Below are 15,332 nucleotides of genomic sequence, written 5' to 3'. Positions count from 1 at the left end.
TCCTGACACAAAGCAATAAACTGGCTAGGACTGGCTACCAGGGGGTGTATAAGCTCAGAGGGAGGAGCTACACTTTTAAGTGTATTACTTTGTGTGTCCTCCGGAGGCAGAAGCTAAACACCCATGGTCTGGGTCTCCCAAAGGAACTATAAAGAAAATGGCAATTGCATGAATACATATTTGAAAACCAAGATAAAAGCCTTTGGCATTGGAAAATGCAAAAAATGTCGACATGGATGTGTCACATAAAAGGGAATCCTGGAGACACGGCATTTGGAGGTATTTTAATAGCATTAAATCTTTATTACGTGAACCAAGTGAACCCTACCACACATCGCCATAGTAATTAAAATTAAATGTGGTGCTGGTGACAAGACCTGGCTCATGTACAATGTCATATAGACTAGTTGCCTACTTGATTCTGGAGGTTTATTTATTCCTTGTCCTGGGAAACCTCAATAAAAAGCTCACAAATACACTTCTCAAATATTATAATATTTGTGTATACTTAGGAAAACTAAAGCAATTCCTCACTATGTAATAGCTCCCACCCTTTAGGAGAAGACTAAAGTCAGCTTAAGTCAAGGCTCTCCACTGTCTCACTATTTTCTGCTTCTGAGCTAGGAGAGAGCGTAAAACATAATGCAGAAGTCTCTCTCATCATGCTGAATATTTATATTAAAGAGGAGTGGAACCAAATTTGCATTTCACGGTAGACGAAAAAGATGTTTTTGTTGCATTTCTTTTGCATATATTTTTGATGCATTTGTGGTGAGAAAACACTGGCAAAAACGCTAAAAGAATTGAAATTATGCAGGTTATTTTCTGCACCAAATCTCATAAGAAAAATAAGCAACATGTGCTCAACACTTCAGAATTCTCAATGACTGTTGGCATAAGGATTAGGCATGCACCCAAAAACGTATCAAAACCGCTTAAAAAACGCAGTGTGCACATAGCCTAAGAATCGCAGATTAACCTTTTAAAAAAACATCTCTTTTCTCATCCTGCAGATTAAGGGGCACTTTGCACACTACAACATCGCAGGTACGATGTCGGTGGGGTCAAATCGAAAGTGACGCACATCCGGCGATATCGTAGTGTGTAAAGCATTTTTGATACGATTAACGAGCGCAAAAGAGTCGTTATTGTATCATCGGTGTAGACTCGGTCATTTCCATGAATTGGGAATGACCGATGTTACGATGTTGTTCTTCATTGCAGCAGGCAGCACACATCGCCGTGTGTGAAGCCGCCGGAGCGAGGAACATCTCCTACCTGCGTCCCGGCCGCAATGCGAAGGAAGGAGGTGGGCGGGATGTTTACGTCCCGCTCATCTCCGCCCCTCCACTTCTATTGGCCGCCTGCCGTTGCTATGACGCCGCACGACCCGCCCCCTTAATAAGGAGGCGGGTCGCCAGCCAGAGCGACGTCGCAGTGCATGTGAGTGCATGTCACCATGATCACCATGATGTTGCAGCTGCGACGGGGGCGGGGACTATCGCGCTCGGCATCGCAGCATCGGCTTGCGATGTCGAAGTGTGCAAAGTGCCCCTAAGTCTTTAGATACAGTTATGTTGTCATCTTGCAGATTAAACGTTTAGAAGCAGCTATGTCCTCTTCCGTTAGCCGGACTAGAGAAGACACAGTGAAATCGTATTAAAATGTCTATGTCTCGTATATAACAATATTCACTATATGTGGACACGTTTAGAAGTTGATGCAGGAATATCTCGACCATTTGTGCATCTCTTGGCAGGAAAAAAAGTAGAGGCAAAAAATGTGTGTTTAGCTACTTTTTCAAATAGCGTTTCTAGCACAGATTTTTCCCATTCATTAAAATAGGTGAAACCTCCAGCAAAAACACTGAAAGAATTGACAAGGTGCAGATTTATTTATGTATCAAATTTGAGCACTGAAAATGCTCAATGTGTGCATTACTCTTCAGGACTCTCATTGACTTTGCCGGCATCAGGATTCCCTTCAGATTTTGTGAGAAATCTGCTCTCAAATGCATAAAAAAAAAACGCGATAAAGACACAATGTGTGCACACAGCCTATAAAGTAATGTTCAGGCTCTTGGCTGGGGAGGGGGGGGGAGAGTTTTCACTCAATTTGAATTTGGTCAATTCATTGGAATACAAAGATAAAACTCTTCACTTTGTGTAGCAATATGCTTTTCCTTATAAAATCTAATTGATTCTCTCTATGTTCAGACTAGAGACTTGACAAAACAGCACAATAGGTGAACTAATGAGTTTAATCTAAATCATGCAGATCTAAACAAAGGGCTTTAGTTACCATGCACATGAAGAACAGAATCAGTTCCCCTCACAGAAGGTATATCCCAGGGAAAAGAATACTCAGTAGTAAAACAAGTACCTCAAGTTGTAGATCTGTATATTTCCGCCTTAGCTCTGCTACATCATCCCCTGCCTGAATTTTCTTGTACAAGTCCAGCTCGGTATCAAGTAGTTCCTTTTGCATCTTTAAAAACAAACAGAAAACAAAGTCTTTTTATATAGCGTGCTAGTCCGATCTTGTGAAGTCCTGTGTGATTGTACTTCGCCTATCTCCAGCACAGTGGACCATTCAGCTGACACTTCCGCATACACTTAGGGTATGTGCACACATAGGGAACCAATCACCAGGATTTTCCTATATAACTTAAAGCCAGTGCTGTACTGGCACGATCAGGCCGATTCTCTACATACCTTTAGTGGTCAGCTCGGATGTTTAGTGGTTTTGAAATCCCAGAAAGTAAAGTTTATAAATTCATCAGCTTCTTGAGTGACAGCAGCTGAGGATCAGATAATATCTGGGGGGTATTCATAGTTATCCCCTCCCCGTTAGAATTCGCATAAATATTATATAATCGATTTAACATTTCACTAGCAGCAGGACCTGTGTGAGGTCATACCCATGTGACCAGAAGGGGCAGGGCCTCAGCAAACAGGAAAATGTTGCTTCCTGGTATCAGCTTTTTTGTCTGAGGCCCCGCCCCTTCTGGTCACATGGGTATGACCTCACAGGTCCTGCTAGTGAACAGTTAAATCAATTGTAGAATACTTATGCTAATTTGCCGATTTTATAAACTTTACATTCTTGGATTTCAAAACCTAAACATCCGAGCTGACTACTACAGGTATGTAGAGAATCAGCCTGATAATGCCAGTACAGCACTGGCTTTAGCTTATATACGAAAATCCTGGTGATTGGTTCCAGTAGTACACATTTCTGTACAAAAAAAAAAAAAAAAACACGTGTCAAATCTGCAGGGAAAAGATCAGCCACGTGAGCACGAGATTTCAGGAATCTTATTCACTTTTCTGGGACAGTAAAGAGCTCCGTTTTGTCTCAGCAAAACCACGGAGGGAAGCATGGTAAAAATGCAACATGTGAACAAACCCTAACAAGAAGGCACTGTAAGGAAATGGAAAGAAAACAAACCCACGTTTCTGCCCTCCCTACTAGAGTTCAGCCATGTTTTACGACACTGTGGTTGCTTAATGGTTTATTTCCCTCTTAGCTATTCATAACTGGGGCAAAAAAAATCTCTGTCTCTATGTGGGGGCCACAGATGGATGAGAGACTACACGCAGATTTCTGCCACTTCTCAACCTGCTATTATTTTAATCCTAAAATAAAAACATGAGGTTTAGGAATCATTTAAACTGAAATGAATCAAGGAATTGCCCAATCAAGTGATGGATTTCAAGCTCTCAGGAAGCAATTTGTTGACACCTTGTTTTAATAATCCATTGTGACTATTTCCAAGTGGAGGACAAAAATATGCAAGTGATTCACACAAGTGTACCAGCAGGACAGGACAAGACACACTGTACCTGAGCTTTACTTTTAGTACTCCGCAAGGCATTTCCAGAAGAAGAGATCGCCTTCAGCTCATCTCGTAGTTTAGTAATACTGTTAGTCAGGGTTTCCAGTGTTTTCAATATCTCCGCTTTGTCTTCTGCCTTCATGCCCTTATTTTTCTCTAATTTAGTTATAAGCATCTGCAACATATAAATTGATTAGCCAAGACGGTTATAAAAAGGACTGGAATCTACACATGAGGACTACCTTACAATAAAGAAGTAGTCCACTACTCAGACAACCACTCCTCAATCCCTATATTTCCCCATTGTAAAATAATAAGACCTATACTCGCCTCTGGTGTCAGCATCATTCCATGGGTGTGTATTATTAAGTCACGCGATCCTTGTGGAAACTTCACCTTCCCCTCTTTTGGACATAATTGACATCCGGAGGAAGTGAGAGCTGAGGCTACTTTCTCCGGATATCTGATTTGTCCAAAGGAGGAGACAGTCAAGTGGCCGCTGATTGTCCCCAGGTGCATTATATCAAGTGAGCCTTGGGACAGCCAATGCCAACACCGCTAGAATGGTTCCTGCATCGAAAGGAAGCATAACTTATTATTTTACAGCGGGAAAACATACCGATTGAGAAGGGATTGTCAGTAGTGTTCAGCCCCTTAAATGCTACTTACAAAAAAAAAAAAACAAAAAAAACTTTAATCTGCATTTTATTTAAACTCAAAAAATATCTAAGGTAGATTAGTTGTGCATCTGAACCAATTGATATTAAATGTTTTAGTCACCTGCAGCTAACAGAATAAAAAATAATAATGTCACAGAAACTGATGGACTCTGCGCTAGGTCTATAAATCGAAGCCCTTACTGGCCGATGGCGGACATTCTCATCACATCCTATGTGGCACAATAACTACAGGTCAACCAGGAGCAAGCCATCAATATACACACATCCCGAATACAAGTGGATTGTCAAAAAGAAACAAAAGGTCTGTGCAAATACTGGGAGTAAGGGGTACTTCACACACAGCGAGATCGCTACTGAGATCGCTGCTGAGTCACGTTTTTTGTTACCTCATTAGCGATCTCGCTGTGTGTGACACTGAGCAGCGATCTGGCCCCTGCTGTGAGATCGCTGCTCGTTACACACAGCCCTGGTTCGTTTTTTTTTATTGTTGCTCTCCCGCTGATAAGCACACATCGCTGTGTGTGACAGCGAGAGAGCAACAATCCTGAATGTGAAGGGAGCAGGAGCCGGCATCTGACAGCCTGCGGTAAGCTGTAACCAAGGTAGATATTTACCTTCGTTACCAGCCTCCGCAGCTCTCACGCTGCCAGTGCCGGCTCCTGCTCCCTGCACACGCTAAGCTAAGCGGTGTGAGCTGGTAACTAAGGTAAACATCGGGTAACCATACCTGATGTTTACCTTAGTTACCAGTGTCCGCAGCTTCCAGACGCCGGCTCCGTGCAAGCGCAGCGTCGCTTGCACATCGCTGCTGGCTGGGGGCTGGTCACTGGTCGCTGGTGAGATCTGCCTGTTTGACAGCTCACCAGCGACCATGTAGCGATGCAGCAGCGATCCTGACCAGGTCAGATCGCTGGTCGGATCGCTGCTGCATCGCTAAAGTGTGAAGGTACCCTAATTCTGGTTCAGTGTGACAAGTGCTCATTGTAAAAGGAGATACAGTAGGGTGCAAAGAACGCAGATGAGGGGAATGGCTGTGTGCACTCACAAATTGTTTATCCTACCCATCCAACTGCTATATGGTTTGTTGTTTATAAGGTTTTATATGTTCTTGTGTAACTTCAATTAAGTTTTCATTGCTTACATACAGTATATTGGTCTGCCCATCTACTATGCATATGTCTTTCCTCCTCTCTTTGCATGCTTCTCTTAACCATGCATAATGTGGCACCCAGCTAAATCCATATAGTTACAGGTTGTGCACGCTCATCCCACTCTTCTTCCCCACTTAAAAATTTAATTTCACCTTTTAATACGCTTGGCAATTTGCAAATTTGCAAATAAATCTTGATTAATGGGTAATCCCTCTGCCTCTCTTCCACTGTTGAACGCCTGTCTGATATGGTGATTTTTTGTCTTTGTTTCTTCCTCCCTTTCATGCAAAAGCCATAATTATTCTTTGTAAATATCTGTAAGAATTTTTTTCCCTTTGCTAATCTCCTTAGTGGACTAGAATGTGCGTGTGATCGCTTATGCTATATATCACGTTACCGCAGTATAAAGTAACAATCATTGTTTCTAATGAATGTCAGTCACAGAGCAGTATAATTCTGATAGCCACAGTGATCTTCAGTAGACCCCTGGCTGTTCTAGCGACCATCGGCACCCCACTTTTGTATCAAGGGGTTTGGGGTGAGTGGCATATGGAACGGCAATGCCCACTCAAGCCATACTGTAAATGTTGCAGTCAGAAATTGACAGTGGTATTCAAAGAGTTGATCTCAGCTTAGCTCCACTTGCTGATATTTAGCATGAGGATGGCTGAGTAATAATGATGAGCGAGTTGCGAAATACTCGGATTCGCGATGCTTGTAACGAGTACTTTCTAATACTCGCGTATGCATTCTGAATAGTGAGTGCAATGCAAGTCAATGGCGAATACTCACAATGTAATGAGTAACCGGAATGCTGCACTATTCGTGCGAGTAGCAAATAGTACATCATTTGGGTTAGGCTGCTTTCACACATCCGGTTTTAGCAGTGCGGCTAAATCCGGCTCTAAAACCTATGCAACGGATGCGGCAAAAACAACGCATCCCTTGCATAAGTTTTTACATGCGGCCCGTTTGGTTTTTGCCGATTGCGGCACGCTACTAAGCATGCGCAGTGCAAAAAACCGCATACAGCGGCCGGATGCGGTTTTTGCCACATCGCGCCGCATCCGGCGTCCATAGGCATGCATTGGAAAAAGCGCCGCATCCGGCGCGATGGGGCAAAAAACGTTTTTGCGGGTTTTTTTTTTTTTGCCGGACCAAAAAACGTGCCAGTCAACGTTCCATCCGGCCGTCGCATGGGCTAAATATGCCGCATCCGGCAAAAACCGGACCGAACGCAAGGCCATACGGCACAATCCGGCACTAATAAAAATCTATGCGGAAAAAAACAGATTTTTGTGTACTCACCATAAAATCATTTTCTCTTACCCATCATTGGGGGACACAGGACCATGGGACGTCCTAAAGCAGTCCATGGGTGGGTAAACAAACAACGCAACCCATGGACTAGGAACCAGTCCCAGATAGCCAGGAGCGCCTACTGAGATAGGTGCTCCACTATCGTTTGCAGAATTTTCCTACCTAGGTTCGCCTCAGCCGAAGCCTGGGTATGGACTCGGTAATGCTTTGAAACAGTATTTAGGCAAGACCAGGTCGCAGCCTTACACCCCTGTTCCACTGAAGCCTGATGCCCAAGAGGCACCAACTGCTCGCGTGGAATGAGTCCGCAGCCCACTAGGAATGGGCTTGAGTTTCAAGTGGTAGACCTCCTGGATCGCAGAGCAAATCCAGCAAGCCAGCGTTGCCTATGAAGCTGCCTCTCCTTTCTTAGGCCTTTCAGGAATGACGAAAAAGGAGTCCATGTTACTAAAGGGGCTGTCCTGGGTACGTAATATCTGAGAGCCCTCACAAGGTCTAGCGAATATAGGAACCTTTCCACCCTAGGGACTGGGTGGACAAAAGGAAGGCAGAACAATGTCCTCGTTCATATGAAACGGGGAAGTAACCTTGGGAAGAAAATTCGGAAGGGGGCGTAGAACCCCTTACATGTGTGGTCAATATAAAGGACTGGCACATGACTTATTTTTTCCGAAAACAATACTAAGGACCAGGGGGCATTCACTGCGAGTGGAAGAAAAGCGATTCCGACAGCTAAACAGGAAAGGGTTCTTTACAGTTAGAGCAGTCAGACTGTGGAATGCCCTATCACAAGAGGTAGTAATGGCAGATACTATAACAGCTTTCAAAAAAGGGCTGGATGATTTCCTCAGTACACACAACATTGTTGGTTATAAATGACTTGGTGACCAGGTGTAGAACTGGTGGAGGAAGGTTGAACTAGATGGACCTAGGTCTTTTTTCAACCTTAGTAACTATGTAACTATGTAACCACCTTGTCCTGATGAAAGATCAGAAAGGGTTCGCGGCAAGAGAGTGCTGCCAGTTCGGAAACATGTCTGAGGGACGTAATCGCCACTAAGAATGTTACCTTCCAGGACAGACGAGCAAGAGAAGATTCCTTAAGAGGTTCAAAGGGGGACCTCTGGATACCGTCCAAAACGAGATTGAGGTCCCATGGGTCCAGCGACCGTTTGTACGGGGGAACTAGATGGGAAACACCCTTGAGGAAAGTCTAGACTTGCGGATTGCAAACTAGGCAGTATTGATAGAATATTGAGAGAGATGAAACCTGCCCCTTAAGGGAGCGGAGGGGCCAACCCCTTTTGCAACCTGACTGCAAAAATAAAATCAAGAATTCTGGGGATCGCCAGAGGCATAGGTTGGACATTAGATTCCCTGCACAGGGAAAGGAAAGTTTTCCATGTACGGTGGTAAATACGGGATGAAGGCCAGCTTTCGGGCACTGTACATGGTGGAGATGACCACGGGAGAGAATCTCGCTCTTGTTAAAGTCCAGGTCTCCATGGCCAGGCCGTCAGCTTCAGGGCTCTGGAGTTCTGATGGGAAATGGGCCCTTGGGTCAGCAGGTCTGGGATGCTTACGAGGCACCATAAGCAATTGTACTAATTCAGCATACCTGGCGCACCTGGGCTAGTCCGGTGCTATTAGTATCACCGGGACTCCTTCTGCCTTGATCGTCCTGATTACTCGTGGCAGCAGGGGCAAAGGCGAAAAACATGTAAGGTAGACGGAAGCGACTTCAGGAGACTAGAGCATCCGCGCCAATGGACTGTGGATCACGTGACCTGGCTATGAACGCGGGTACCTTTGCGTTCAACCTTGAGGCCATTAGATCCACGTCTGGTGTACTCCAGTGAGTGCAGATGTGTGGGAACACTTCTGGGTGGAGAAACCACTCTCCGGCAGCAAGGCCTTGGCGACTTAGAAGGTCTGCCGCCCAGTTCTCTACTCCCGGTATGTGTAACGCTGAAAACACAGACCCCCGTCGATTCGGCCCAGGTGAGGATCCTGAGGACCTCGAGATAAGTTGTCTTGCTGCTGGTACTTCCCTGTAGATTGATCTAGGCCACAGCTGTTGCATTGTCCAATTGGACCCGAATCAAACGACCTGCTAGCAGAAGGGGGGAATGACCTGAGCGCGAGAAAGATCGCGCTGATTTTCAGGATGATTTCTGGGAAGGGAAGACTCCTGGGGCATCCAACGTCCCCAAGCAGTGTGGAGCCAGTGCGCTGCTCCCCAGACTAAGAGGCTGGCGTCCGTAGTCAGAAATAGCCAGTCCACTTGGGGGAGAAAAACTCCCTCTCGATATGGAAGAGGACTGAAGCTACCAGCAAAGTGCATACCTGACTGAAGGTGTCAGGTGAAAAGTTAGTCCAAGGAAAAGGGGCTCTTGTCCCAGGCAGCTAGAAGCGCAAGCTGCAGTGGGCGGTGGTGTGGCTAAGCGAGCAGCACTGACTCTATAGCCGCCGATATCCTACCTAGCACTCTCATACTGAATCGTATGGAGCGAGAGGAGTATGTAGGAGGGCAGTGTACCGCTTGTTGTAGAGCGGTTGCCTTGTCTTGAGGGAGAAATATCAAGCCTCGAAGGGTGTCCAGTGACAATGCCCAGGGAGGTGACGGATTTTGACGGGACCGGGGATGATTTGACTGGAGTCAGAAGCCGCCCTAAGCGGGATAGGGTGCCCACAGAGATCCGGACGCTGGTTGAGCCCTTGATGAGGAGGTCATCCAAGCAAGGCAGAACAGCCACTCTCTTGGCGTGAAGGGCACTCATGGCGGCCGCCATGACCTTTGTTAAGACCCTTGGTGCTGTGGCAGAGCCGAGGGTAGGGCCACAAATGGAAAAAAAGAAGTCCTGAACAGCGAAGTGGAGGAACTTTTGGTGAGCTGGAGCGATGGGTATGTGCAGGTACGCGTCCCTGATAGCTAGGGAAGCAAGGAATTCTCCTTCAACCATAAAAGGTAATAATGGACCCTAGGAAGTCCATTCTGAATCTCCTTACGTGCACATGTTTGCTCAGGTGTTAGAGGTCCAGGATGGGTCGAACTGACCCGTCCTTTTTTGGGGACCACGAGAGGTTGGAATAGAAGGACTTGAACCTCTCGCCGTCCGGAACAGGTACCATTACCCCTGCCGTTTGGAGGGAGTGGATCGCTGAGGAGAAGGCCTCGCGGTGTTTTGGAGCCTTTGGGGGTTGAGAGAAAAAACTGACCAAGGGATCGGGTTCGGAATTCAATGTGGCAACCAGAAGACACAAGGTATCGCACCCATTTGGGGTCTGAGGCGGCAGCCCAGATGGAGGAGGACGAGACTCATCGTTCTTTGTCTAGACTGCCAGGACGAGGTGGACTCGAGGAGGGCTGAGAAGGTCGGGCCCTGCATGTCTAGTAAAAAACATCCTGGGCTAGAGTTGGGGGAGGGAGGTACTCTTTTCCTCCCGTGGTGTCAGACAAAAAAGAGCCTGTCCAGACGATCGGCAAACCATCAGTCTGGAAAGGAGTACTGTGAGAGGCTTCTTAGAGACAGAGTCCGCTCTCCATTTTCGGAACCAGAGGGCCTTACAGATGGCTATGGTATTTGAGGCGGCAATAACTGCGCAGGTAGCAGCGTCGAGGGAGGCCTGCATGAGGTACTCTGCCGCCGCCGCAGCAATTTGAACTGTTACATCTGTGAGGGTCTAAGGGAAACTGGTAGTCCTGGTGCCTGTGCGACCCACACAGAAGGGGAGAGGGACCCGCAGCCTCAAGGTGGAGCGATCGAGCTGCTCCACTTGTCTGTCCGTCGGGTCCTTGAAGGAGGATCCATCAAGTAAAAGACAGGCGGGTCCTTCAGGCAGGCGGAAGCCGGGTGAGGGTCCTCAGAGGCCGGATCGGCCTAGCCCTTAGAGACAGCTAAGCCAAAGGGGTACCGGGACTCCATGAGTTTACAGGTACCGAAGCGGCGTCAAAAAACTTTTTTTTTTTTTTTTTTTTTTTGAGGTTTCTTCACCCTTGTAAAGGAGACTGCAGGGTTAGAGTAGTGAATGGGAGATCTTCCACGTGCAGAGTTTTGGTTGATTGCTGCAATAAGGGAGTCCATCGCAGCTTGATCGCTCGGGGAGGTTGAAACCAAGGAATCATCACGGTACAAACATCATTCCCCTTCCTCCGGCTCCTCAGAGACCGCGGAACATGTGGGAGAACCCGATCTGTGTACCCCAGAGGGAGAACCATGGGGGTCATGCCCTTTTTCAGATCTGCAACCGGTGAAGCAGAGGGCTGATTCTTATCAGAAGGACCCTCTATAGAGGTGTCATCAGGCTGCGTTCTGTCCAGGGGCCCCGAGGGGTGTGAGGACGATGTTGCATAGCCAGCCCAGGTTCTGGGAACTGTGCCCACTCCTGAGGACTGGGAGCCGTAGGCTCTGGGCTGGCAGCGGTTGCTGCGGTGGTGGTGGTGGGGAGCTACAGGGGCACCAGACTCACAGAAGGCAGAGGTGCCATCATCCCCTAGTAGCTCAGCGTGGCAGGATGCATTAAAAGTCTTAGTTGTTGCTGTAGTTGTGCAGGGCATAAAACATGTGACTGCAGCCTCTGGCTGATGAGCCACAAACTCCGATTGTAATGAGGGAGCAATGCTCTGCACAGCTAATGTGCAAGTGAGGATATAACTCACCCAGAACCTTGATGGCCAATCCCCCCTGCTCCTGTGTCCCAGTTCCAGTGGGAAGGAGGAAGCCAGCTCTGAGAGACGCCCACAGGCTCTGATCACAACAAGAGGGAGCAATGCTCTGCAGATCCTGTGTGAGAAGGGTTACGCGCGCTTTCGTGAGGGGGCGTGGCTTAGAGTGTCGGAGGGGATGGGGCTTAGCTCTGACAAGAAGGCATGAGAAAATATAAAAAAAAAAAAAAAAAAAAAAAAAAAAAAAAAAATGGTGGGAAGGGACTCCCCTTCCCCCCTCCAGCCCTGCACAACAATGGTGGACAGAAAAAAACTCTATAAGTGTACCGCAGCTGTCCTGGGAGCTGTCCCCTCCCCCCGCCACAGGTGGAATGCTTTGCAGGAGTCTGCAATTAGCCCATGTGCATCCAGTCAGTGTGACCTTTGCTCCAATTCCGGTCTGCTGTGCCCGGTCACAGAGAGTGTATCAACTCAGACCATGCCAGAGGGACTGAGGATGTTTTTCATCTGCTCTGGGCTCTGGAAAAATCAGAAGGATCTCTCCTCAACTCCTGTGGAGATGGCAGTCTGATGCCTGCTGCCTGGTCACACTGGTGCGGAGTGTGTATCAACTCAGAGCCTGCAAGAGGGACTGAGGAAGTTTTTCATGTGCTCTGGAAAAATCGGAATGATCTCACCTCAGCTCCTGTGGAGATGGCAGTCTGGTCACGCTGGTGCGGAGCATGTATCAACTCAGAGCCTGCAAGAGGGACTGAGGAAGTTTTCATCTGCTCTGGGCTCTGGAAAATCAGTGCCATGAGACCTGTCGTCCAGTGAGTAACAGCCCAGGATCCAGCGTCGCAGGAGGGGGTATGGGGAGGTGACACTCCGCGTTCCCGCCTGTTGATGATTTTGGGAAATCGGTCCCCGAAGGAACCGTCGCCCTCTAAAAACAAAAAATTCTTGCTGCAGTAGTCTGCAGAGATGTGCCTCCTATAGACCCTAAGCTAAAACTGAAGTAGCCTGGCTGGGCCAAGGGGTGTATACTGCAGGGGAGAAGCTAACATCTTTGCATCTGCTTAGTGTCCTCCTATGGATAAGCAGCATAACACCCATGGTCCTGTGTCCCCCAATGAGGCGTCAGAGAAAACGCAACCGGCGGAAAAAAAAAAACGGTTGCGTTTTTTCTGCAAAGAGACGGATTGTGCCGCACAGCAAAAACCGGATGTGTGAAAGCAGCCTTACTCGTTACATTGCGAGTATTCCCCATTGACTTGCATTGCACACACTGTTCAGAATGCATACGCGAGTATTAGACAGCACTCATTACGAGTATTGCGAATCAGAGTATTTCGCAACTCGGTCATCATTACTGAGTAACAAAGACGACATCTGCCTGAAATAAAGCAAGGTCAGCTTCTGAGCCAACCCAACATATGAGATTCCAGTGTGCAATATGTCAGGAAGGTGTTAAAGATTAGTGTTAGTACAGTATCAACTTATATTTGTTACCTTCTGGGTTTCTATGTGTTTTTCTAAAATTTCCTGTTTTTTCTTCCTTACATCTTGTTGAAGTTTTAGCGTTTCCTATTACAGGGGGGGAAAAAACATTATAAATGTACACATAAAATACTATGTAAAGAAACAGGATAACCTTATACTTACAGGCTTTCAGAGTGGATTAACACCTTGTTACCACCAAGAGTGTGGGGCTCCCCCTATTTAAAGGGAACCTGTCACCAGATTTGGCGTCTATAAAGCTGCGGCCACCACCAGAGGGTTCTTATATACAGAATTCTAACATGCTGTATATAAGAGCCCAGGCCCCTGTGTAGAACGTAAAAATCACTTTATAATACTTACCTAAACTGTCAATACGGTGTCCCCGTTCACCGGGTGCGGCGCCTCCTCTTTCAGCTATCTTTGTCCTCCTTCTGAAGCCTAGGTGCATGATGCATCCTACGTCATGCACACAGTCTGGCATTGAGGTCCTGCGCAGGTGCACTTTGATATGCCCTGAGCAGGGCAGATCAAAAGTATTGTAGTGCGCATGAGCGGGACCTCAATACCGGCCTGTGTGCATTAAGTAGGACGCGTCAAGCACCCAGACTTAAGAAGAAGAAGGACAAGGATGGCCGAAAGAGGAGGCGCCGCACCCAAAGAATGGAGACGCCCATCTGACCTATCTGCACCATACCGACCATTTAGGCAAGTATTATAAAGTGATTTTTACATTCTACACAGCGGCCTGGGCTCTTATATACAGCATGTTAGAATTCTGTACATAAGAGCCCACTGGTGGTGGCCGCAGCTTATAGACCCCAAAACTGTCGACAGGTTCCCTTTAAGCCCATCAGAATCCTGAGAACATGATTGTGTGGCTCTGATGGTTGTCATGGCATTTCAAGGCCAAATAACTGACTTTGAATCCGCCATCTATATACTTGTACAGAAATGAAAGAGTAAATTAAACAAGCCATTAATATGCAGTCAATAATTGTAATAAAATTACAAATCTTTATTAAGAAAATAAGTTAAAACAATGTAAAAGGAAGAGAGTCACTTGAAAAACCCAATCAAAAGAAGGGAATTTTATTTACTTACCGTAAATTCCTTTTCTTCTAGCTCCTATTGGGAGACCCAGACAATTGGGTGTATAGCTTCTGCCTCCGGAGGCCACACAAAGTATTACACTGAAAAGTGTAACCCCTCCCCTCTGCCTATACACCCTCCCGTGCATCACGGGCTCCTCAGTTTTGGTGCAAAAGCAGGAAGGAGGAAACTTATAAATTGGTCTGGGGTAAATTCAATCCGAAGGATGTTCGGAGAACTGAAACCATAACCAAAAGAACAATTCAACATGAACAACATGTGTACACAAAAGAACAACCAGCCCGAAGGGAACAGGGGCGGGTGCTGGGTCTCCCAATAGGAGCTAGAAGAAAAGGAATTTACGGTAAGTAAACAAAATTCCCTTCTTCTTTGTCGCTCCATTGGGAGACCCAGACAATTGGGACGTCCAAAAGCAGTCCCTGGGTGGGTAAAAGAATACCTCAATAAAAGAGAGCCGAAAACGACCCCTTCTCCTACAGGTGGGCAACCGCCGCCTGAAGGACTCGCCTACCTAGACTGGCATCTGCCGAAGCATAGGTATGCACTTGATAGTGTTTTGTGAAGGTGTGCAGACTAGACCAGGTAGCTGCCTGACACACCTGCTGAGCCGTAGCCCGGTGTCGCAATGCCCAGGACGCACCCACGGCTCTGGTAGAATGGGCTTTCAGGCCCGAAGGAAGATATAAAAGGAGGCTGTGGACAGAAAAGCGCAAAATAGGGTCTTACCCCGATATATGTGGGGTGGGGAAGGGGGAGTAAACTCACTCACCTGATGTAGTTGTGACAGTCACAACTACTATATGTGCATGTAAAATAAGATCCACGGCTGCAGCCACCCAGTGGCAGACATCAGAAAGCAATAGAGAAGGGTGTTCAATTGCCGCGCCAACAGATCACTCATTCAGATGATGAAGACCAATGTCACTTTATTTGCATACAGGTCTACACGTTTCAGGAGCATCTGCTCCCTTCCTCAGGACCGTCAAGTTAAAAATAACATCAAATCACTTTGATTTGATGTTATTTTTAACTTGACGGTCCTGAGGAAGGGAGCAGATGCTCCTGAAACGCGTAGACCTGTATGC

The 15,332-nt window shown here is 46.9% G+C and overlaps 1 protein-coding gene across 1 annotated transcript in view; it reads right to left on the bottom strand.

The window, feature by feature from the left end:
• RBM26 (RNA binding motif protein 26) overlaps window positions 1-15,332 on the bottom strand; it is a 252,850-nt gene that overhangs the window by 48,826 nt on the left and 188,692 nt on the right. Inside the window, exons 17-19 of the mRNA XM_075336770.1 lie at window positions 13,147-13,221; window positions 3,846-4,013; window positions 2,383-2,487 (exon numbers count right to left, since the gene is read on the bottom strand). Of these exons, the coding sequence (XP_075192885.1) occupies window positions 2,383-2,487; window positions 3,846-4,013; window positions 13,147-13,221 (348 nt within the window). The remainder of the gene's footprint in view (window positions 1-2,382; window positions 2,488-3,845; window positions 4,014-13,146; window positions 13,222-15,332) is intronic.

Source organism: Anomaloglossus baeobatrachus, chromosome 2 (assembly GCF_048569485.1).
Source record: "Anomaloglossus baeobatrachus isolate aAnoBae1 chromosome 2, aAnoBae1.hap1, whole genome shotgun sequence".
NCBI lineage: Eukaryota > Metazoa > Chordata > Amphibia > Anura > Aromobatidae > Anomaloglossus > Anomaloglossus baeobatrachus.
Note: the sequence above shows the minus strand (reverse complement) of the source record. Positions and strands in the feature narration are given on the sequence as shown.